General features: G+C 31.5%; 1 protein-coding gene across 1 annotated transcript in view; it reads right to left on the reverse strand.

Moving 5' to 3' along the window:
- Positions 1-21222, reverse strand: part of LOC140447206 (uncharacterized) — a 427560-nt gene extending 406338 nt beyond the window's left edge. Inside the window, exon 1 of the mRNA XM_072539719.1 lies at positions 20832-21222. Within this exon, the coding sequence (XP_072395820.1) occupies positions 20832-20907 (76 nt within the window). The 5' untranslated portion in view covers positions 20908-21222. The remainder of the gene's footprint in view (positions 1-20831) is intronic.
- Between the last annotated feature and the right edge of the window lie 5572 nt (positions 21223-26794).

The raw sequence follows: 26794 nt of genomic DNA on the forward strand, positions 1-26794 counted from the left end.
TAGAGAGTAATTTATATACTCAATTCCACAAAAAAAATTTTAATTTTTAAAAAATGAGAAATGTCTTTTATGTACATAACAAACAGGTTTTCGTAACATCATTTAAGGTAAAAATTGTTTAGAATTGTTGAACATGAAGCTACTACAATAGTAGAAACCTGAATGCCAGCTACAAATGAAGACAAATTATGGAAGCGAGTTATACGTATGATGTAGAAATATTCCTTCTGATCCTAGATTACAAACGTGAATTTGACAAATATATTCAGAAAACAAATGATACAGGACTTACAAAATATTATAACGCCAAACAAACTAGAAAAATAATAGTAATTACTATAAGAGACTTAGAAGCAACAATATATAGTGAGGGGCAATATTGTGCAATAAATTAATTTTTCGACTATAGGTAACTTTGACTATAAATTCCGAAATAGATTAATCTATTTCGGAATATATATATATATATATATATATATATATATATATATATATATATATATATATATATATATCTTTAAGGAATATGACCGTTTAATTTAATATAAAAAAAAGTGCATTCGTAAGTGAATGGGATATTTTCGGTCAATTTGGAGATAAAAAAGACAAGTGTTGTGCTACTTTATCTATTTATTGAAGACGTTTCGCCCACTGTTCAATGGGCATCATCAGTTCATCCAAAATATTTTTAAAATAAATTTTAGATTTCCAAATTGACCGAAAATATCCGATTCACTTACGAGTGCACTTTTTTGTATATATATATATATATATATATATTATATATATATATATGCAATTTTTGGCATAAATATGCAAAATCCCCGCATATAATGCATATATATTGCATATTTTCATAACATATGCAATATATGCGTTTTACATATTTGCAACCTTTAGTATGCACCTTTAGTAGGAAACAGATTGTAGCGTCTTAAAAATTTCCTTTAAATTTTTTCTGATTGTTGTTCGTTTAAATTCTTTAGCCATTTTGCATGAAAAAAGACCAAGCTTTTTAAAAGAAATTATCTAATTTTCTGTGTTTTAATTAGTAGGACGATGTTGTAATAAAATTCGGCAGACATCAGGATTTTTCCTCTGGGAAAATGCGGTTAATGAATTTTAAAATAAATCGTTTTAAATTCCGAAATACGGCATTTCCCACTGGAGTAACTGTAGAAATCTACTTTATTCCCTTGTTTTTTTAACGAACGGGTGTTATTCATTCGGTTTCAGAGGTTTGCTCTATTTACTTTATAAACGTTTTTGTGTTGATTAAAGACAAGGAAACGAAATTGTTTGGGGATGTTTTAATATGATATGTCAAATATTATTTTTTTTAATAAATTCCAAAATTTCTTAACAAATAAGTCGTTACTTTTCTAGCAGTTCTTTTTACATACCATCCCACTCTTAGACAAGAAAGAGAGGGGACGCGTAATCGTATGGAATTGACTGAAGCCTAATCGGCACCAGAAAGGTTGCCAGGTCATATTTTATTTCTTCAGTAGATTGAGAATAATGGTTAGATATCAATAAGTAGAATTTTTTTTAAATTTATAATTGAACACTGACATAATGATCACTTTTTGAACATGATTTTATCATTACATATTTTTTAGTAGATCGATATAGTGTTTCGTATAGTATATCAGTAAATTAAAGTTGAAATCAGTAGATCTACTGAAATGGAGTTGCGGAGGAAGTAAGAAAAAAATTTCCACTAGTTCACAGTTTAATAGCGAGCATCAAAAAGGTATTCCTGAAATCACCTGTACGAATAAAATGTTACAGAGATATGCTTCCTGCTGTTCCACTGCCACCGCAACCCATTTTAACACTTTGGGGAACATGGGTAGAAGCAGCTAATTTCTATGCTGATCATTTCGTTGATTTAAAAAAAATAATTAACCTTTTAACGGATGATAGTTGCCAATCTTTATTGGAAGCTAAGCAAGCCTTCCAAAATAACATCCTCCAACAACTACTGTCATTCATAAAATTAAATTATAATTTTGTCCAGAAAACTATAACTCAATTAGAATCCTCCAAATTATCATTGTTAGAGAGTACAGTTTTAATAAAAGAATTTGAGTCATTGTGTCAAAACGTTAAAGGTACTATTGGAAAGGAAATTTTTCAAAAATTTAAAGTAACCATTGAAAAAAATACTGGTTACCAGGTTCTTTCTGACGTGGTTCAAGTACTAGCTGGGACATTTTCCGAACCACTTAATTTAGAGCCATCTATTATAGTAAATTTGAACAATGAACAATACAAACAATTTGAACAATACAGTTACATCAGTTGATGTCGAAAGAAGTTTTTCTTTTTACAAATATATGTATTCAGATAGAAGCCATAAGTTTTTATTAGAAAATTTTGAACATTTAATAATCTATTGTTACCACAATTCAAAATAATATTTATATTATGTTAAAATAATTGTCCATGTTATTTATAATATTGTAAGTATTTTTGTAAATAAAAAAATATTGTAAATATTTTTTATTACATGCATATTTTCGAGATAAATATGCATATTTTGCATAAAAGACTGCATATTTTTGCATAAAATACTGCATATTTTTGCATAAAATACTGCATATTTATGCGCATACTTCATACTTTTTTATTTGCATATTTTCCTAAGTCTAATAATAACGTTTGTCGGAAAGTTTATATGGATTAATATATAAATATTTTTCTAGTTTATAGCAATATAATTGATCAAATCAATTATGAGTTCATCAATGATTGTAAACAAAAAGTTTTTTAAAGCCATATATCAAATTCGTATTAAAAACAGGTATAAAAAACGCAATCTATCTTTGTTTTGATATTAGCACAAGTCATAATCCGATGATATCGAAAAGGTCCTCCATACATTATTTCCCTTTTGTTTATGTGTCATCAGAGCACACTACATTTTCCCTTGGCACATTTAATTTTCGACGAAGCTTCCAAATGCCTGCCACGCCGCTCTTGTTTTGTGTAAACAGGGATAAATCAAATCATGATAGACAGTTTGTTGATTCAGGGTAAAATGTTTCTAACTGAACTCCTCCTATTTCACTCGATTTCACCAAACAAAAATGAAGTGTTCGCCCTAGAAGTCGTCTGTTATGTTTGTACAAACACTGAAATCCGGGAATACAATAGCCTAATAATAATGAAAACAGCAGTAAAGGATGTGTAAGTCCAGACGAAAAAGAGAAAATAATAATAAAACTGGACATTTTCATCACGTAGAACGAAAATGGTTATTCTGGATTAGGGATTGAAGCAGTTGGAATGAAAAGTAAACAAACGATTTACTATTACAAAAATAACGAAATTCCCATCTACAAGGTTTTGTCTCTTAACTTTTTTCGTATTAATTCTTTATCTAAATTAGACACGAAACAATATTACTAGTAAATTTTTTATTTTTATTGGGAACTAGCTGACCCCGCACACTTCGTACTACCACAATAGATAAAAAGGGGAAACTTTTGTATACAATAAACTTAAACATACAAACAAAAGGAATTCATAATTAAAAACAAAAAATACTCGATATGAATGAGATTTTATCATTATTTTCAATTAATTACATATGATTTTTAAAGTATTAAAGTTTAATTAGAAATAACAAAATAAAGTTTGAATTGTAACAGTTAAAATCTGAAACTTGATTATTTTATAATAAATACTAGTGGTTTTGCCCGACACTATGCGACGGTGAATCCAATAAATTGCCATTTACAGTCATTTCATTTAATTTTTCCTGTCTTCCTCCTATCCTTCATAACAAATAAGTCATTTTTGAAAATCGCTAAACTTTTGCTTTAAGTCGTCTTATGAAATCGATCTACCTATAAAAACCAGCGTAATTTATTTGTTGGGAAAGCTCTAGTTTTGTATTATATTTTTTACCGATCACCAATCAAGTGATCAACAGGAGTAGAAATATTTGTGCATAAAATAAAATGTACCCGCCTTTTCACTGTTATTTTCTGTAAAATAAATGTAAAATTTATTTGGGAACACTCCAATATATAATTAATTGTCAAAGAAATCACTCAAATGTTTTAACATATCTATTAATTATACAATTTGTAGTGGCAGGAATAAATTAAATTATGTAAAAAAATATTTAATAACGAATAAAAAAATAACACATGTTTATTGATTCTTCTAAGGTTTGTTTATAACAATAAAATATTATATAAGGTTAGCTCAAACATCTTCAACTTCAGAAAGTTCAATAATGTCTTCAAAGACGGTTGCGTTTCCATTTAATTTGAGTCTCTTACCACTCCCTAACACGTGTTTCTGGGTCTACCCGTCATCGACTACTCTGACAATTATAGGAAAAATAATTACCAGAGTATGCTACTAGAGACCTCTAGCGAGGAAAGATGAAGTTAAATGTGTCGATAGCAATTAAAGTAAACTGTATACCCAAGCTTAATCAAGTCATTCAGAGCGATGCTGGGAATATTTATATTCCACTATGCATCAACAATTTACCCATATAAATTACCATCATTCTTGTACTCATTGCGTCGAGTAAGGACGATAAATATACGAAGACGGTTCTGTTTCGATTTAATTTGAGTCTCTTACCACTCCCTAACACGTGTTTCTGGGTCTACCCGTCACCAGAGAGAGTTTGTAAGAAGATTCAATCTAAATCAAAACGCACCAACTACTCTGGCAATTATAGGAAAAGTAATTACCAGAGTATGCTACTAGAAGAATATAAATATTCCCAGCATCGCTCTGAATGGCTTGATTAAGCTTGGGTATACAGTTTACTTTAATTGCTATCGACACATTTAACTTCATCTTTCCTCACTAGAGGTCTCTATGGTTATATAAATGTTATAAATAAATAATATATATAAAAAATAAATAAAATATAAATATGGTCTATATAAAAAATTCACAAACAAAAGATAATGATTCAAAATAAGAGATTTTCCAAAAAAAGTTTAAATAAAAATATAAAAAACAGTACATTGGATATCCAAGCTTGAAAAAAGTTAAGAGTCCTGAAACTGGATACACTCGTCGCAAATGCGATGAAGGTGATATAAATAATAAAAATTTTGGCATTGATCGCACGTTTGTTTAGTTTTTCAGTCAGAGTTTCTGGAACAGTTTTGACACCGTCCACGTCCCGTACGTTGCTTTTTCGGTGGAGCTTGGTCACTTTCTCCCAAAACTTGAACTATTTTGGATCGTAAATGTTTTGTAAGTCGCGGATTACTTGCTAATCCCAGATCTTTCAGGAACATACAACGTTTCTTTGAATAGTCACTTAGTGTTTGTTCTGTAAATTACCTGGTTGTTGATTCCAGCTGTGTCCATTACTGAAAAAAATATTCTTATTGGCCACCTTCTACAATTACGAGCTATACTGTAACTTTCTGTCAACTCATTAACCGTATTAACCCCTCCTTTTGTAAAATTATAAAAACTTACTATTTCTGGTAAAAGTTTCTCGCCGGTAGATTTATCAATTTCATCATCGTGATGAAGTGATGATAATAAAATCACGTTTTTCGCTTTTTTTGGTACAAAGGATACCATAGTTATATGTTCCTGAAATCCAAATACCGAGGACTGTGGTTGTCTGTTCTTAATCTGTATAAATTCTGGGGAAATCTCCTGCTTGTTTTTTCTCAGAGTTCCTACTGAAGTTAAACTATGCCGTTCACACAAAATTTTCACAAGTTCGTAAGAGGTATACCAATTATCGAAAGTGATATTTCGATTTTTACCAGAAATTGGTGCTTTCATTCTTAGACAATATCAATAGGTTTATTGCTTATTTGGTACGGCCCATCTGGCTGGGTACCTGCATAAATTTCCACATTAAAAACATAAAAAGTACGGGAGTCTACTAGGGCCTGAATTTTTATTCCGTATTTCGCGGGCTTATTCGGAATATACTGCCGGAATGAGCAACGCCCACGAAAAGACTCCAACTTCTCGTCAATTTTTCAAGTGCTGTCCTGGTGAGTAAGTTTGTTGACAATTTGCGACAAATTTTTCAAAAACTGTCCTAATAGGAGCCAACATATCAGACTGTTGTCTTTCTTTCTTGTCGATTGTCTACATTATCGAAACGTAAGCACTGCAATAAAAATGTAAATCTATTGAGTGCCATCACTGAACGAAATATATCGATTCCTGTACCATTTGTTCGCCATAGGTCTTTTATCTTTTAGATTACGATGACCATTTCTATATACACCCGCTAGGTTATGTTTATGCGTTTTTATTCATATCTCGAGTTCGACAAAAGTTATCAACATGCGGTTTGCGCCATTGTGTTACGAATTTAATCCAGTTCCACTATAATTTACAATAAATAGGTGTTTCCATTAAACATTTTGAATAAAAACAAATTTTAAATTTTTCTATTCGAAAGTACCCTCTACCTATGACAATTAAAAATAAATGCAATTATTTTATAGTAGATGTAAATTAACTCATCCACGCTATTTTTAATGACACTAATTTCGTTAAAATCGGTTGATCCAAACCAAAGTTATAGGTATTTATCCACAAATACTTTCCCACTCTCCCCCACCCTTAATTTAAAAAAATAAAAAAGAGTACTTAAACAACTTTGTGCGGAATTTAGGCCTCTTTCTAGTTTACTTATTTAACACTTGGTATAATTGGGCATATTTAACAAAAAACTGGTTTTCAAATTTTTCTTCACAGGTTACGCCCCCTAGCGATTAACCCAGAAACTTGAAAGTTATTTCCATCAATTTCTCTTGGCTACTTTTACTAAGGAATTTTTTCTCCTAAAGTTATAACATAGAATAATCGAACACACATAGAAGCGACACAACGGTCCAAAAGCGTGTACCATTTTTGTATACGCATGCCCGATTCTGGTTGTTTAACTGTCAAAAACACGTGCTTATTCTTTAATTCTGGTTGTTTTCGATAGTCCGTAGGCGTCTATGGTAAATACTCGACACAACAAGTGCATTTGACCATTTATATAATTTATTTATAGTTAAAAGGTTATAGTTATAGTTTATAGTTATAGTTAAATATATAAGTTTATAGTTATAGTTTATAGTTAAAAGTTTAATTTATATTTAAAATGTCTGGATATATTTGTGAGATTCGCGGATGTTCATCTGTGACAGGAAAAGGAATAAGTTTATTTAGATTTCCTAAGAATAATAACAGGTAATTACTATTGCTTTGTAATTATTATTAGTTATTACATAATAGTATTGGTTTGACTTTCGAACAGTAAGCCGACGCCGACGTGTCTGTCCGAGCTATACAAAATAAACTTTGGTCTGCCAAGGGATAGTTCAAAATGAAAACATTAAATTTGGTGTCAGTGCTATTTCTTTTATTGAAAGACGCAAGTCTCCGAAGGCTCAGGTCAAAAAATCAACAGATGGTTGCCGGGTGTCAGCGCGCTCGAAGACAAGAATACGAATATAGTATTTTTAGGAAATAAAAATATATAGAGGGTTTTATACACGAGAATATTTTTGATTTAAGAGCGTAGGCGCAAAATTTCGGGCAAATGTTTTTTAAATATATTCATTTTTTTCGAATCCTGAAAAAACTAATAAGTATTTTTGAAAAATTTAAACGCAGAATGAAAGACCACATTATTACTGAGGGCCAAAAGTCCCCGAAAACTTCTATAATGTTTTATTAATAAGTTACAGGGGTGAAAAAAAAAGAGAAAATTTAGTGTGATTTTTAATTTCAAATATCTCATTTAAAAAAACTTTTTGTTTATTCTAAGGGACTTTCGGCCCTCGGTAATAATGTAATCTTTCATTCTGTGTTTAAATTTTTCAAAAATATTTGTTAGTTTTCTCAGGATTCCAAAAAAATGTTAAAAAGCATTGGCCCGAAAATTTGCGCCTACGCTCTTAAACGAAACAAAGAAATTACTAAAATGCTCAAACTAAAAATTGTTGGAAACAATTTATACATATATTAAACATAATTAGACCGATAATTGGGAAAATCTTAAAATTACGACAGAACAAGACTTCAAAATTGCAAAAACATGGTTGCAAATAAACAAACTTACATTAAATTATGAAAAAACTAAATAGGTACTCATCTACTTTTTGCTATATACAAAAGTTGTCTGCCAATTTTTAATTCGTTAAATATAAATAAAAAAGATCAAATATATGGATCGAAGTACATAAAATATTTAGGAGTTTTAAATGGGAATTACAAATAAAAAATATTAAAACTTTATTTGTTTCATATCTCAATATTAGTGACATTTTTGTGACTTAGTCAGGAGAAAACTGTAAATTTATTAAGATTAGATATTGACAAAAGGTAAATATTTCATTACATACAATATACTTAGAATATACTACTACTCTTATAGTTGTAAGTAATAAAGTATTATTTATAAATACAGAAAAAGTTCTTTGTTTAAAATATGTTCTGTTAAAAATTTGTAGTGCCTAAGTGTGGATAGAAGCTTGCAGACGAGAAGATTTGTTATTCAAAATGGATTCACTTTATAATAATTATAGGATTTGTGAACTGCATTTTGAAGATAATGTTATTGTAAAAGGAAATAGAAGAAAAACATTGGCACATGACGTAGTACCTTCAATGATCTTTGTTATTTATATTTAACGAATTAAAGATTGGCAGACAACTTTTGTATATAACAAAAAGTAGATGAGTACCTATTTAGTTTTTTCATAATTTAATGTAAGTTTGTTTATTTGCAACCATGTTTTTGCAATTTTGAAGTCTTGTTCTGTTGTAATTTTAAGATTTTTAGTAATTTCTTTGTTTCGCTTAAGAGCGTAGGCGCAAAATTTCGGGCCAATGCTTTTTAAATACAATCATTTTTTTCGAATCCTGAGAAAACTAACAAATATTTCTGAAAAATTTAAACACAGAATGAAAGATTACATTATTACCGAGGGCCGAAAGTCCCTTAGAATAAACAAAAAGTTTTTTTGAATGAGATATTTGAAATTAAAAATCACACTAAAATTTCTCTTTTTTTTTTTCACCCTGTAACTTATTAAAATAAACATTATAGAAGTTTTTAGGGACTTTTGGCCCTCAGTAATAATGTAGTCTTTCATTCTGCGTTTAAATTTTTCAAAAATACTTATTAGTTTTTTCAGGATTCGAAAAAAATGAATGCATTTAAAAAACATTGGCCCGAAATTTTGCGCCTACGCTCCTCTTAAGAATTTATATTGTGTGATATGCCCACTGACTATTAATTTTCTGGTTGTTAGCTGTCATTGGCGGCTTGGCCACGTAACTTCAAAGGACTGTCGCTTCTCTGTGTTCGGTTGTTCTCTGGTTATAACATGAATAGTTTCTGATATATAGCCGGGAGATCGGCTTATTGGACCACCCGGTACATAATCAATTCGAAGGGAAGAAACCAGCGTGATGAGAGGTTATCGTATGTGCAGAAAGCAACACGCTTATCTTGTTTAATTTACTTTTGTGGGATCCACGCCAGAAAAACATTTTAAAATAAATCTCAATTAAATGTAAATCTAAAAAAATTACCTAAATTCAGTGCAAATTTTTGTCATTCCGAACTAAACCATGCGAGCTGTAATTTGGTTTAAAATAAGTTATATTCTTTATCGCTTTCTCTACAACAGGTTAATTTTTAAATGCAGCGTGATATTCGAAAGTATTTAAAACATGTTTTTTTAAATTTACATTTGGTAGCAGTTCAGTAATACATTTAGTAAAATGTATTAAAGTACAATGTATAGCAAAAAAGGTAACTTCCTCTTAAATCAATTTGTGATAGGTTTTCAAGTGTTCAACACACACCGTGGTTTTATTAATACTAATTACTAGAGAAATTTTCTCCTCTTTTATAGAACTTAGGATGTTTTTATATATTTTTTTCCATAGCTAATGTTAAAGTGTTGCTATAACAACTGTTTTGAGTAGATAAAGTATCACTTTAACCACAAGGGTAGATAAAGTGACACTTTAACAGCAAGAGTAGATAAAATGTTTTAATTTTTTTTTATTAAATAAAATTTACAAATTCAAACACATTAAGGATTAAAAACAACTGAAATTTTACAATTAACATTATTAGAAATATCTATTTTTGGAGCATTACAACTTGTACTCGTTTGCTTAAACACTTGATTCGAGGTACTTGATTGATTTTCTGGTCCGCCAAGTATACACTTCGATACAGCAACCTTATTGCTTATTGACTCTTCAATGTAAGATTCTGCAACAAATGACGATTTTCATCCACCTAAACGTTTAACTTTTACTAGATCAGCTCCAGAATTTGCGAACATAGTAGCTAAAGAACGGCGGAAACAATGCCCCGTGTACATTTCTGAATTTGCAAGTTTCAAAAAATCTGCAATCTTCTTGGGGATATTATATATAATGTTAATCCCCACCGGTTGAGTAGTGCACTTTTGCTGTCGGTAATTTACAAAAAACTTACTGTAAGGTACGTTTTTGGGGCGCAAGGCAATATACTTTCTCACAATTTCCAAGAAACTCAGTCCACTTTTCTTGTCAGTAATACAAAACGACCTTTTTTGCTCGGTTTTAGTATCAGATAATGAAACGATTATCACCGATTTTCTGTCGTCCACGTTAAACACTTCTAACTTGTATAATTCATTGGACCTAGTCGCTCCATGCACAAAAAAAATAGCAATAACCTTCGTCAACAAATAGACGTCATCAGGAGCTTCTGTTAGAAATTTAATAATGTCATCTGAGCCCAGGATTTTGGACTTTTTAGCTTTAAGGTGGTTAACTTGCTGAATTTAGAAATGTCACAATTTTCATTCACCAACAATGAACGCTTCAGCATCGAATAATACGACCATAATGACGATGGCATCGCTTTCTTCGACTTTTCAGAAAAATACGCCAGAAGTATTTTTCACTCACGCCATTGATATTTTTAATGCTTTTCCACTTTTTAAAAGACTGGTATTCTTTCTCATACATCATCCTATATTTTTGTGGTAACAATAAACTTTCTGCTTCGAACGCTGCATTTTCTACATCTGATGGCAGGTTTTCCTTTTCTTGTGTCAATTTTTTTTCGTCCATTTCGTATTTATTCACTTTGTACACAAAACGCAACAATATTCTCCGCAAAAACCAAAACGTAACATTTGTTTGACATTTCGCACGCCGGCAAGAAAAATGACACAAGTCAAAAATTGGGAATTTTGGGGTTATGCCATGGAAACGTATCAATGAAGTGTCCCAACGTCCACGAAAACCGTCACATCTCTAACTATAAATTTATCCACGTGAGGGCAGTTGTGTCACTTTTATCGAAGGCTAGTTCGTAATTCGCTACAGCAAGAACAGTGTCACTTCAGCGTTAATACTGTAAGGTGTTCCTAAACCAATCAAGAAAATCGTCACTTTTGAGTTGTGTCACTTTTCTTAAATAAGGTAAGTTTAATGTAATTTTGTATACGGTCATAATTAGTAATATTATCTTAGTAATAGTAAACTAATTAGGTGTTAAATCACTTTTTTATATTATTATTATATACAGTAAGGTCTCTTTTTATGCAGATTATTTTAATGCTATTTTGAAGTTGTGCGGTTTATATTTCATCCAAATGTTCTATTATTAACAGCTACTATAATAATTTTATTGACTTACACCGCGACTATAAAAATGAATGTATTCAAAAAAACGTTCCTTATGGAAATATCACAATGTATTTACGAATTTTCAACAACAACTTTAATATATCATTTTTCACCCCGAAAAAAGATATGTGTGATCTTTGCAACTCTTACAACAATGCCACAGAAGACGAAAAAGTGGTATTAAATCAGAAATATGATACACATTTAAGGGAAAAAGTTCTATCCAGAGCAGAGAAAGAGGAAGAAGAAAAAAGAGCAGTACTAAGCGAAGGAAACATTATAGTTGCTACCTACGACCTTCAAGCAGTTCTGCCTTCACCAAGAGGGAATTCATCAACATTTTATTATAAAAGCAAAATTAATAGCTACAATTTAACTGCCATTGAACTGCAGTCAGATAATGTACAGTGTTTTTTTGGCACGAAGGTGAAGGTGCTCGAGGAGCAATAGAGATAAGTTCTTGCATTCTGAAATACCTAGAAGAAAAAGCCAACGCCACCAACAACAATAATCTTGAAATCATACTTTATTTAGACAATTGCTGTGGTCAGCAAAAGAACAAGTTTATAATGGGAATGTACCTATACGCTGTACAAAAATATAATATTAAATCTATTACACATACATTTCTAATTGCAGGTCATACGCAAAATGAAGGAGATAATGTTCATTCTGTCATAGAAAAGCAGATTAAGCGAACACTTAAATCAGGTCCCATCTATATTCCCACTGATTACGTCAGATTAGTTCAGTCTGCAAGAAAAAAGGGAAATCCGTATAAAGTAACAGAATTAGGTTACCAGGACTTTATGGATTTGAAGACACTGTCTCAGCAAATAGGTTCAAACTATAATAAATTATCGGACAATGAACTGATCCGAACAAGTGACATAAAAATACTTAAAGTGCAGAAGAATAACCCAGGCATTATTTTTGTAAAAACTACATACAAAGTATGTACGCGCAAAGTACGCATAGTACGAGCAAAAAGAATTTGCGCAGATCAACGTCAATCATAACAGAAGAAGCATGCAGAACTCTACACCGGAGTGCGTTGCAGCGTATAAGAAAAAAATGCAAATTTCTGATCTAAAGAAAGCTCAAATTGAATCACTTATCTCAGCGAAAAGCATTTCTACATTGTATAAGCCCATCTATGAATCTGTTTTCTTAAATTGCATTAATTACTTTAGTTTGTTGTATCTTATTAGTTGTTCTTTATTAAATTGTATTCATTTTTGCGTTTTGTATTTTTCTAATAAATCAATTTTCAACGTTGCGTTAATTACTTTAGTTCTAGTTTAGTTGTAATTGTATTGATAACTTTAGTTCTATCTTATTAGTTATTCTTTATTAAATTGTGTTAATTTTGCGTTTTGTATTTTTCTAATAAATCAATAATTTTCGACGTGTTTTATTTTTTAATCTTCCTTAAGCTGTAGTTTTTCCAGGTATATAAGGTCTGATAGTCGTATTATGTTACAGTCAGTTAAAATATACAATGGTTTGGTGTTATAAAGTAACTAACAGTACAGTCATAACAAAAAAAATAAACAAATAAAGCAAGAAAAGTGACATAACTCAAAGACCCTACCTATATCTACCTGATAGTGACGCAAATTCCACAAAAGTAGACCTACATGTGCATATAATAATGCTATACAATATAACATAATCAACCAATATAACTGTTTTGAGCAAAAACCTTTTAAAATATGAGGATAAGTTTTACAGCAATCTTTAAGTTGATTTATCTCAACTTCAGTATTTTTGGTTTGTGTCACTTTTCTCGCAGGGGTGCGATTTGTTGACAGAGTAATTCATATCCCTAGCAACGGAGCAACACAATTGCGATTTTTGTGCTAAAAATTACAATTTTCTTTGAAATTCTATTTTTCACCTGAACTTGAAGTCTTGCTATAGAAAAAAAATGTTGTATTGCACACGACGATAAAATCGCATTATCTTCTGAGAGACTGACGTCTCGACGCTAAAAAACGCTCTCGAAGATAAAGTACAATTTTATCGTCTTGTACAATAAATAACTATTATTAACTATGGTTATACCTTTTATAATATCAAGCATGACTTACTGACAAACACTACAAGTATTCGGTGTAGATAGAAAATAAATAAAACTCATCTCAAATTTATACTGCAACCAGATAGCAAAGGTAAAAATTAATAATAATCAGTCAACGATTCCGTTTTAATATCATGAAAGTAATTTACAGGATTTTATACTACCACTGATATTATTTAACATACACGATATGAATCATTATATAAATAAATTACAATATCGTTAGTGAACGAGATTGCATTAGTTAGAGTTAATGATAATTCTATTAATAGCCTTTATTTGTTCGGCTAGAAAGCTATTGCTACAAGCTCTGTAGAACATCAGGAATGTTTTGGCAGTTTTTTTTGTAAAACGACAGCTAAACTGATAAAAATAATATTGCAACAAGACATGTCCTATTAAATTGTGTATTTAACCAGTAATATTACGTGATGTACAATACGGAGTACGAAAGGTAGAATCTTTAAAATACATTGAATTATTCTGGATATAGAGCCTACACAAGTTGTTATCTTCATGTACTAAGCACAAAGAGGTACTTGTAGTGCAAGATATTGTTACGATAAATTCTGATCTAAAACCGTAAATATATTTATTACTAATATTCTCATTCATTCACGTATTTTCTAGGTAATGCCTACCTGACACACGATGGGTCCCCCTCCGTTATAAAAAAACCACAATCGAACTTTCTGGAGACGAGCCGATGTAAACATACCAGTTTTGAGACCAATTCGCTGCTCGGCCTAGTCCAGAAGGCCATTGACTTTTCTAGTCTAACGGTACTGGGTATATATCAGGACCTTTTTGAAGAAAACAGTTAGTCAGAAAAGAAGCTCGCGTTTGCGTTTAAATTGTATCGTCCGTATAGATAAATTATGTAATTATTAGTAAAATAAATTGTTGTACAGTGGTTTAATAAATTGATGTAAATTATCGTGTTTTAGTAAATTAAAATAAGAACAATTAATTAGAATTAATAAAGACATAACAATATTTAGATGGTAATCTAATATCTTTTTTTTACAAAACTTGAAGAATTATCTCTTGATAATCTTATCATTACTGGAGATTTTAATTTCCTAGAGATCACAGGCCAATAATTTCATTATCTGACTCCGAAAATGGTATAACTTATCACAGTACCTACTAGATTTAGAATTAATAAATAACCTTCAACTTTGGATCAAGTGCTTATTAACGAAGAACAGCTAATTTCATCTCTCGAAATCAGCTCTCCTATAAGAAAGTCAGATCGTGCAGTTATAACGGCTCACATTCAGTTTGATCAAATACGACACCATAAAAATATTATTGGTACATAATATACTTTTACCATCATTTCTGAAATTGAGACTAAACTCTCTTAAATCGACTGGCATTTATTTTTTGTGGACTTAAACGACCCCTCATATTAATGAGGACTTTATTTCTCGATTCCACAATATAATTTCTACAAATACCACCTTCCGTAAGATTTATTAAAACAACCTAAAACCCTAGATAAATAGCAGTTCAACAAATTAATCACAAATGACATATCTGGCGGAAATTTATACACATCGAGCTTCTTAGTTTTTCCAAAACCACCGCATATTTTCAAATATCTTACAAACATCTTTAAAAACTTTAAGATAAATTTTTGAAGCAAATGTTATTGAAAGTGGTAACATTAAAAAAGTCTACAAATACATACGATCCTCCTTGACATCTAAAGTTTCGATTCCTCTACTTTAAAAACCCAACCAGACTTTATATTCTTCTGACAAAGAGTCTTCCGAAACTCTCTTTAGCATTTTTACAGGTTTTTACTAAATAATAGAATGATAGCAATTTACCTTCTACTAAGTGGCCACCATGTCAAACAACACTTAAGTTAAACTTCGCACAGATTCTTCATCTGGTTTAAATGGTTTGAAACCAAAACTTTTGCGCCGACACGCTTGCAATACCTTTAACGTTAATTATACAGACTTCTTGTATCCAAATTTCCTTATCCCCTTGTTGGAAATTAGAATCCATCACCCCTATTTTTAAAAAAGGCAATAATTCCCTAAAAATAATGTCCAATTGCTTGCTGAGAGTAGTTGGAAAAAGTCGTGGGAACATTTATATCCCAGCAGATGACCAAATTTCTTCTCCAAAAACATGTTAGTCCAACACAACAACATGGATTTTTCTTTGGTCGCTCTACTCTAATCAATCCCCTTCATTGTGTTAACGACTAGACGTTATGTCAACATAGATTTCTCCAAAGCCTTTGACCGTGTTCCTAAGCACAGACTTCTAGATAAGCTAGAACATTTCGGCGTTTGCGGTACTTTACTTCGTTGGATAAATAATTTCCTGACAGATCGATATTACAAAGTTACAGTTGGCGAATTTTACAGGTAAGTGAAAAATGAAGTGCCTCCGTATTATGTCCTTGCACCTCTGCTTTTTACACTTTATACAAGCAATATTCCTTATTGTTTCAACTAAAATATCGTGCTATGCTGGTGACACAAAAATATATGCCCATCCAATCACAAACCAGCTAACTCTCCAAATGAACTTGGACTATCTTAACTTAGACAGGAGAATTTAAGGGGAATGTAGACGACATAAAAGAAGAAAGGAAGAAGCAGGGAAGAAAAACAATATCCTTCCCAAATACTATACTTTAAGACCAATCGTACGATATAATATATCACACTGTTTAAAAATATAATCACCTATAGCAGTGGAGTATGGCAGATAAAGGAATGATATAAGAGAAAACTTGAGGCAATGAAAATGGTTTTCTAGAGACGTTCTTCAGGGAAATCAAGATTGGAGAGAACACAGTACAATAAGAGCAATCATGAAAGTATATCATACAATAGTAGAAGATATTGGTGCGCAACAACTAAGATGGTATGTACATCCAAAGAATGCCCAAAGATCGACTTTGACAACAAATTCTAACATGCCAACCTGATGGTTGAAGGAAAAGTTAAAGACGTCATATTAGTTGGAGAGAAGGCATAAATCGGAAAATAAGAGATAAAAAAATAGAGGACAAACTATAGGTGGACCAAGGGAAATGGCGATTGGATATATATATATATATATATATATATATATATATATATATATATATATATATATATATATATATATATATTATATATATATACATTTTATAGATATATATAGATTTTTAACATCAAAATCTTCATTTCACTCTTGTAACAATTTAATCATGTATGGATGGAACTTAAAATTAATGAAGGACTCGGAAGACTGTAGAAAATGAAACACCGATTGCTCAGCTTATTGTTGACAGTGATTGTTCAGCCTCTAAGTTAACTTGTCCTAAAAGGGCTACTTATATTGCTTCGTTATTTGCAATCCCTGTCGGTTATGTCTTTTATTGCAAACTGGCCCTGTAAATTTCTACATCAATTCAATCACATAGTTATGAGTTGCATGTCTATTGTGGTGTGTTTTATTAAAAATTCTAGCAGCAGCGCTTGCAAAATTATTATTTTTGTAGTAGAAACATACAATTTCGATTCTTTCTTGCAAAGTGTAAACCATTTCAGCGATCAAGTTGCACACGTATCAAAATAGTCTGTTATAAGTTATAACAAATTGCCATTGGCTATTAACCGTACCAAAGAAGCTAACCATGATTGCACGAATGTGTGTCAACAATTCCTTTGCACAAATTAGAATAGGAGGCAAAACTTCAAACGCTTTCGGCATAAGCACCGGACTCAGACAGGGAGACCCGCTGTCCCCATTACTATTTAACCTAGCATTGGAATATGCAATGCGAAAAATCTATACCAGAGTCAAATCAGACATAACTGCCAGAGGAGCAAAGATTATTCTCGCATTTGCAGATGATGTAGATGCAGTAGCACAGACAACACTGGAAGTTAAGGATATAGTATCGAACTTTGAAGAAGCAACACTAAGCGTAGGCCTGAAAATAAACGAAGAAAAAACTAAATACATGGTCGTATCAAAAAAGGAACGACAGCGAATAAGACAAAACATTACCATAAACGATCATAATTTTGAGGTGGTCAAAGAATTCAAATACCTAGGAGCAACAATTACCAGTGAAAACACAGGAGAACGGGACGTTGAAATACGAATACTGGCGGGGAATAAATCATTCTTTGCCATTCAAGATCTATTGAGGTCAAAGCTTCTCTCAAGGCGTGCCAAAATCCAAATGTACAAAACCATAATACGACCAGCAGTGACATATGGAAGTGAAACATGGACATTGAGAAAGAAAGAAATCAATAAGCTATTAGTATGGGAACGCAAAATCCTGCGAATTATATATGGTCCTTGCAGGGACAGCGTGACAAATGAATGGAGGAGCAGATACAACAATGAAATAGAGACTCTCTTCGGGAAAGGAAACATTGTAAGATAGATAAAAGCCAATAGATTAAGATGGGCAGGCCACGTGGTACGGAGTGATGACGACAGACTGATTAGCAATGTGTTTTGGGAAAGACCAGATGGTAGAAGATCGACAGGAAGGCCTAGAAAAAGGTGGAAAGACGCAGTCAGGGAAGACCTGGAAAAGATGGAAGTAAGGCCATGGGAAATAATAGCACAGGATCGGAATCAATGAAAGGCAATAGTAAACGCGGCAAAAACTCACGAAGAGTTGTAAAAGCCAATGATGATAATGATATTAACCGATTAAAATGAATGTCTAAATAATATCGAAAACCTTTGATAAAACTTTAATAAAAAGTGAAGTTTTTTTGTTTCTTGGTTTTTGAAGCTATTACAAATAGTACGGTTAAATATTTAAAAAGTTTAAATTATGCTGCAACCTGTTTTATTACAGTCGATTATGGTGAGAGAGATACTACCTTGTCAAAAGATAAATTATCTATCTCATAAACTAATCTATTTAAGCCAAATGTACCTATTTTACATTTTTGAAATCAGTACAAAAAGGAGAATCCAAAAATATAAAATAACAGAAGGGTAAACTAATTTATAAAGAATAAAGGGATGATACGGGGGGTGAAATGGTGCATTTCCCAGCAATCTTACATATGACATAATATCTCCCTCTTCAAATATTCATTAACGTGTTTTGCGCTTTTCCTAAAAATTGGAACTTCTTCTATAGTGGAAAATAAAGATCTACAATAAATGTCTCCTACCAGTCGCCACATATGGCTCTAAAACGAAGGTGTTCAACAAACACGAAGACAACAACTAAACTACAAGTGCACTAGAGCGCTACACAAAGAAAGCTTTTAGGAATATCTTTAATAGATAAAAAAAACTAATAAATGGTCAAAGGTCAAATATATAATACAAAGAGTGTGTTCCTCAATATTGAAGTGGGCCTGATATGCCAGTAGAAGTCAAGAAAGCTGGAGTGAACATGTAACTAGATAAGAGAGATAAGGAGAAAGAAAAAGCATAGGAACAAAGATGGTACGACGACATAAAAAGAAGAGCGCTAAATCGGTACTGGTTAGCCCAAAATAGAGGAAATTGGAGAGCAACCATAGATCCCTATATCTTAAAGATAGAAAACGACTAATGAGGAAGAGAAAGTAGAAATACTTTAAGCATTCAGGGATTTCATGCAGCAATACAATAAATATTTGGTTGTGTTGCACTTTCAACCTGCTTTCTGGAGATATTCAATTTATTTTCCTATTAATATTACTAACACTACAAAGCATATATAGTGGAAGCAAGAACAGTAATAAAACGAACTGCCCCCTTAATGATACTTCAGACCGGAGACTAAGTATATTTAAATTAAGTCTTTAATAATAACATTAATATTAGTTATAAATTAAACATTACATAGATATGTAAAAGCGCATTCACCAATACACATTGAACATTACAAAAAATGGCGTACAAAAACATTTAAAAACACTCACAGAAATTAAAAGATTTCGCAAATAAAAACTGACATTGAAGTATTTGAAATATTGAATGTCAAGATTAAATTGTCTTAAGCACGTTCGTTACAGCAATACGATAAAAAATTAAAATTACTTATTTACAAAAATTCCACTAAATATGGTCACGGACATTATAGAATCAAATTGAAACCTTAGTATAGCTGAATATTAAATATAGTATTAAATATAGTATAGTAATAGTATTAAATATTAGTATAGCTGAATATAATACCATGAACAGCAAACAACTATTTTCAAAAATCAAAGACCCAGTACCAACCTTATATAGAAGTAATGTTGTTTATGAAATACCATGTCTAGGATGTCAAAATAGATACATTGGCCAAACATCACAATGGCTAAAACAACGCATCACACAACATAAAAGTGATTGCCGCTTGGGAAAAAATACTTGCGCAGTAGTTGAGCACTATGAAGACACTGGTCATATGCTAGACTATAACAAAGCTCACATTTTGGCACAGACTGATAACTACAAAAGTAGATTATTTCCTGAGATGTATTACATTACCAAAAATAAAAACACTTTATATTATAAAACGAACACTGGACAGTTAAGTAACATATATTGTAATATATTGAACAAAATTTATAAATATTCAAAATAGCCAACATTCACCTTAATAACAACTAACCTATTTTTACATTTGAAGTAATTTTAATTTTTTATATTTCAAATACTTCAATATTTCAAATACTTCAATGTCAGTTTTTATTTGCGAAATCTTTTAATTTCTATGATAATTCTTAAATATATTTGTACGCCATTTTTTGTAATGTTCAAATTGTTTCAGTTTACTCTTGAGGAAGCTATCAAATAAATACCGAAATATTGAGTATCTTAGAAAAAAGAAAGATTTTTATTAGAGACCACTTTACCCGATATTTCCAACGTATTTATAGATTATTTTTTGGTCGAAATAATCACTTCTAATATATATATATATATATATATATATATATATATATATATATATATATATATATATATATATATATATTTATAAACATTTGTATGTAAATATGGACCACAGAAATATATCTTTTATTCTATTTTTCTATCTTAACAAAGATTAACATAAAATAAAAGAATATTCAAATTTTCAAAGATTAAATTAAGAGTTACTGACCGTGTAAATACATCAACACAATTAACAGCACCAGTCTTTTAAAGCCACCAACAAAAAATGTATCCATACTGCTCATGTTTATCCACAACAAAATCCCAATCAACCAAAATCAACAAACTCACTTGAAAAACACAATTTCCCACGTCAAACAAATCCTTTTTTATCGTATGTCTAAATTAGCCAACAAACATTTTCCTGGCGTCAAATCGTTTACAGTCACCCCAGCACATTTCTTCGTGTGTCGTATAATCAACAATTTAAACAAATTATAACCGGTCGTTAATTGATTTAATTAGCGGCAAACGGCGGGAGCGCCGGGCGGCGAAAAGTGTCGAACGAGACGAAACGCGTGGTGATCCCGAAGAGAAGCGCAGATTCTTCCTGCGGGACGAACGCGTGAAAACTGCGTTTGGTACACGGGCGATACAGAGCTGCTGATGCTTCTTCGGATGGTGCGCCGCCGCCCGATTTTCTACGTCCGAAATAGCCGTCTCCAATTTAGATGGTAACGGAGTCTGTGGAGGCGAGCCCGTGCCACTCCCACCGCAGAGTACAAGACAACACTGATTTTACTTGGAAAATACCCACCTGATGACCATTATTTCGAGGATTTTTTCCATTAAGTTTACATTATATCTACAAATAATCTATTTAACAAAAGCTTTTTTGAAAGGAAGTTTTGTCTGATTGGTTAAATGCTAATATTGTTATAATTATAATACACAAAAAATGAATCGCAAATTCTAGACCTAAGCTTGCTTCGTTATATACATTTTTATATCGTTATCTATATCGTTATATACATAATTACCTTTTGAAAATAATTTTAGTATTTCTCGTGTCGTGAGTACGTGAGGTCGTTATTTTCTTTTTTCTTTATTTGTGCTTAGAACCATCTGGGTAGTTTGTAGATAGGATCAAATTTTCCTAATAACGATTGTAAAAATTTTTAAAAAATAAAGGTACTTCACTCTTACGTATCATTCGCTGTATATTTATCGCATATATTTTCAATATTATTATATGGAGCTGAGACTTGGACATTAAAAAAATGCAATTTAAAAGAAATCGAGGCTTTACCTCAGACTTAAATAAATTAATATATCTTCTTCTTCTAGTTCCATGACCGTTATCAATCGTTGGATATCATGTTGGCTACCATATATTCGCTATCGTGACTTTATTGACAGCAGCTCTAAATAACGATGTAGTTGATTTTCCATACCATTGCCTTAGATTTTTTAGCCATGATGTTCTTCTTCTACCAGGACCACGATTACCTTGGATCTTTCCCTGAATGATCAGATGTAAAAGATCATATTTTTCAGGGTGTCTCATAATGTGACCGAAGTATTCCAGCTTGCGTTTCTTTAATATATTGACCAGTTGTGTTGTTTGGTTCAGCCGTCTAAGGACCTCCTCATTTCTAACTCTGTCGACCCAGCTTATTTTCAGTAGTCGTCCGTATACATACATCTCAAAGGCTGTCAAGCGTCTAAGGATAGCCTCAGTTAGAGTCCACGCTTCCACTCTATACAGCAGGACACGAAAGATGTAGCAAGATGTCATTCGAACTCTAAGGTCAATGCTTAGATCGTGACTGTAAAGTACGTTTCTCATTTTTACAAAGGCAGCTCGGGCTTGTTCTATTCGGCTTTTAATTTCTGCGGTTGGATCGATCCCAGCTTTCATTGATATTACTGCCGAGATACATGAGTTTCTCTACTCTGCCCATTGTAGCATCTCCGACTTTTATACCATCATTCTGTATTTAATTTTGTTTGCTAACTATCATATATTTAGTTCTGTTAACGTTTAGTTTTAATCCATACTGATCACAAGTCTGTTTTATTTTGTTCATTAAATTAATATATGATAAAGAATAACTTTTTTTTATAAAACTAAAAATATATAAATATATACGTCCACCATCTGACATATATAGAACAAAAAATTGTAATATAATAAATGACAAAAAGACCAAAATATCTAAAAAAAAAAACAAGAAATCAATAAATTAAAAATCGCCAGGAGAAGACCAAATCACAAATGAGCTCTTAAAGTATGGAAATGACTACCTTATACCAAAACTTCAACTTCTAATACCTACAAAAATAATAACCACTACCAAGCGAATGAAGGAGAGCGATCATTATGGAGGCGTTACTCATGTCTAATTAAGAATTTTTATTACTTTATAAATTCAACTATTACAAAAACCAAAAAAAGTACAGACCAAACCTTCATAATGCTCTCGTCCAATACATTCTTGGTGAATCATAAAGTAGTACCTTTTTACAAAGTGTGTCAAATCAAATCAAAAAATAAAAAGGAAGTACTTAAAAATCAATTAGTAACAAACCAGTTCCGCCTTCGTTAAACTAACGAATTAAAATGATAGTGCTGTACTCCTGGTGGGATGGTACTACTAGTACCGCCTTTATTATTAATATCGTTTATTATACTCCCAAGCAACCTAGAACCGACATCAATTTAGGATTTTAAACAACTAGTAATCAAACTAATGGTCCTGAAATATGACGTACTAATAAATCATTAAACAAATATATTATTACTTAACTTATCTTTTCATTGCTTGGCCAATAGTATGTTACGGCCAGAACTGTGGAATTTCTGTATCTAAACAATCCTATGATGAACACATATTGTTCCACTTTGTTCACTGGTATTGTTATCCTATTGTTGTATGTACTTTTTAGTATCGTCTAAAATAATAAAGATAACAGATTTGTCATAGATAGTCTATGACAGATTTATCTACATAGATAGAATTTATTCGTCTAGAAATTTATTTTATACAAAAAAATATTATATGTTGTACAAAAAATGTATACACATTAAAAGTTTAGTACATTAAAAATTACATTAAAAAAATACATTACAAGACATACATTCTTCTTCTTAAGGTGCCATGCATTTCTGCGTAGGCGTCCACCGTACATCGTCTTGTCATACGTCATATTGTTAATGTATGTCTAGACATACATTAACAATTTAAAAATTCTTCAATACTGTAAAAAACATGGCTAACTATAAATGTTTTTAGATTTTGTTCAAAGCAATTAATAGTGCCAAGATGCCTCTTATTATCTCACTGAACTTATTAAAACATTAATTTGTTCCCAATGTAACTAGGAGCATGCTGCGCGACTCTCAGGCGGGAAAAAGGATTATGTATGGTATCCTTTAGGCCTGCGTTATGTGGATGTAGATCAGCGTTCCTAAGGAATGTTTGCTCATGTTTTTTTATGTACATTATTAGCTGTAAAATATATAGGCTAGGAAGAGTTAAGATGTTAGCTTTTATAATAGGTTCTTACATGAAGTAGTTGGTGATACTTTAAATATAGTTGGTAGTATTTTTTTAGATATAAAAGCTCTATTTATATATGGAGATGAGCCCCAATATTAAGCAGTACTAAAGGACTAACTGCATTAAACCATAGTACATTAGTTTTAATATTTGAAAGGATACAGTATCCCTTATATTTCTAATTACATAACAACGACTACTTAGTGTCGAGGTTACTTTATCTAAGTGATCTTCCTTCTTTACTTGAACTTAGCTTTGGATCTAGCATCACTCTTAAAAATTTTATTACTTCAGCATTTTGAATGGACTTGTGATCAATATATAGATAAGGATCATAATCAGGGGGTAAATTATTTGGTAAAAAATTCATGAAACTGGTTTTTGTTATATTTAATTTAAGGCCATTGTCTTTGCTATACTTAGGTACTAAATTTCTGAGATGCTGTATTGACCTTGCTAAGCTGATCAAACTGATGATGTAATATAATGAAGCTTGTATCATCTGCATATTCAATAATTTGATTAGGAGTAGTGCAAACTTGGTTGATATCGTTGATAAAAACAATAAAGAAGAGAGGACCAAGAGCCGAACCTTGTGGTACTTCCACAGAAGACTTCATTGTGTCTGATAGTGCACCATCTAATATTATTGTTTGCAAACGATTTGACAAATATGATCTTATCCAGTCACGTGGTATACCTCGAACTCCCATGCCTTTCATCTTCATCAGAAGCAGCCTGTGTTCTACCATGTCAAAACCACCAAGATCCAACGTGTTGTGTTTTTCATTAAGAGCTTCATAGATATAATTAAGACAGTGATCAACGGCACTTACAATAGATTTGCCTTTCCTGAACTCATTTTGGACATCTGGCAGTAAATAAAATGCTTCTAGATAGCTTGTTAGTCCTTCACAGAATGCCAGTTCAAACAACTTCGCAATCTGACTGGCTATACAAATCAAACAATAATTCTCAATATTACTTGCAGAACCTTTATTTTTAAAAATTGGAAATCCCTTAGATTCCTTTATATTGGGAAATTGGCGTGTCGTAAAAGATTCGTTGATTAAATGTGACAAGGATTTACATATGTGACTGGTAACATATCTTATAACCTTACCATTGATTTTATCTAAACCTTCAGCATGTGTAGATGTGGTCTCACTTACTACTGTAAGTGACAGTATTTGTAAGAGACAAAACAGAAGTCTTGGGAAATTGATCAATTCACACAACCAGACACAAATTTTTAAAAACAGAACAATACAAGGATTACACAAGGATTACACTCGTCTCTCCCAGGGGCCGATCAGGGCATTTTATAAACGATAAAAGGTAGGCCTCGGACAGATACGTTCTTAAGGCCTTTGAAATTTGGACCTATAGAAGAATTATGAGGGTTTCCTGGGTAGATAGAGTTACGAATAATGAAGTACTGAGAAGAATAGGTAAAGAGAAGGAAGTTGAACTTACAATTGAAGAAATAAAAATAAATATGGCATCCTGCGACTTATAATGCAAGGAAAGATAGATGGCAGAAGAAGCATCGGAAGAAGACGAATTTTATGGCTGAAGAACCTGAGAGAATGCTTTGGATGCAGCTCAAAACAACTATTGAGAGCTACTGCCTCAAAAATTAAAATAGCTATGACGATTGCCAACCTCCGTAGCGGAGATGGCACCTAAAGAAGAAGAAGAAGTGATACGTTCATTTCGCACAGCATATTATGCATTTCTTTGATGTCCTTAGGAAACTTATTTTTGCTATACAATTTGGCTGGTTTTTGTATTTTAGGAAAAATTGTGTTATATATATTGATATAAAAACGTTCTATAAAATGCTGATATTTTATCGTTGAAAGTGATAGCCAAATAAGTTTCATGCCAGGTTTCCCTAAATAATACATTTCGAAAAACATCTATATTATATTTAGTAAAATTACGGGTTTGAAAGGAATGAATACAGTTATGCATTAATGGGACAATGAAAGAGCCTATTTGATATGTATGATCAGAGAGAAATAAGTCACCTACTTCTATGTTATTCAAGTCCAAACTACTAAAAAAATTATCAATACATGTTCAAGATGTGTTTGTTTTTCTGGTGGAAACATTAATAAAATGATTTAAATTTCCAGTTAAAACACACCATTAAAAGATGTGACAAACGAAATTTTTACTATCATAACTAAATTTTAAAATGTATTTTGTTCATTATTTTATATGGTATATTTTATATGTGTGTTATTAATGTTGAGTGTCATAGCTGCATATAAATAATCTCGACGACTATGTCTTGAAGAAGGAATAAAACCATTCCGAAAGCTAGACCAAAAGTCAAAAGAGTGTTTCTGTAACATCATGGCCAATTTTCTGACTGCAACCCTAATAAACTGTGGTGTTTGTTTATATCGACAGTCAATAATATCCAGTATTTCTTATGTATATATAATTTAAGAGATGATTAGGCGTTTCCAGCAGACTTTTCGTTCACTCTGTAGACTTTACTCAATTATAAAACCTCAGAACATTTATTAAATATAATAAAAAGTACTAACTTACACATATATTACAAAGTTAAGCATAAAATATTTCTACACATTGTGTACACAATATTGGTGAAATA

Source organism: Diabrotica undecimpunctata, chromosome 8, assembly GCF_040954645.1.
Source record: "Diabrotica undecimpunctata isolate CICGRU chromosome 8, icDiaUnde3, whole genome shotgun sequence".
In the NCBI taxonomy this organism is placed as follows: Eukaryota; Metazoa; Arthropoda; class Insecta; order Coleoptera; family Chrysomelidae; genus Diabrotica; species Diabrotica undecimpunctata.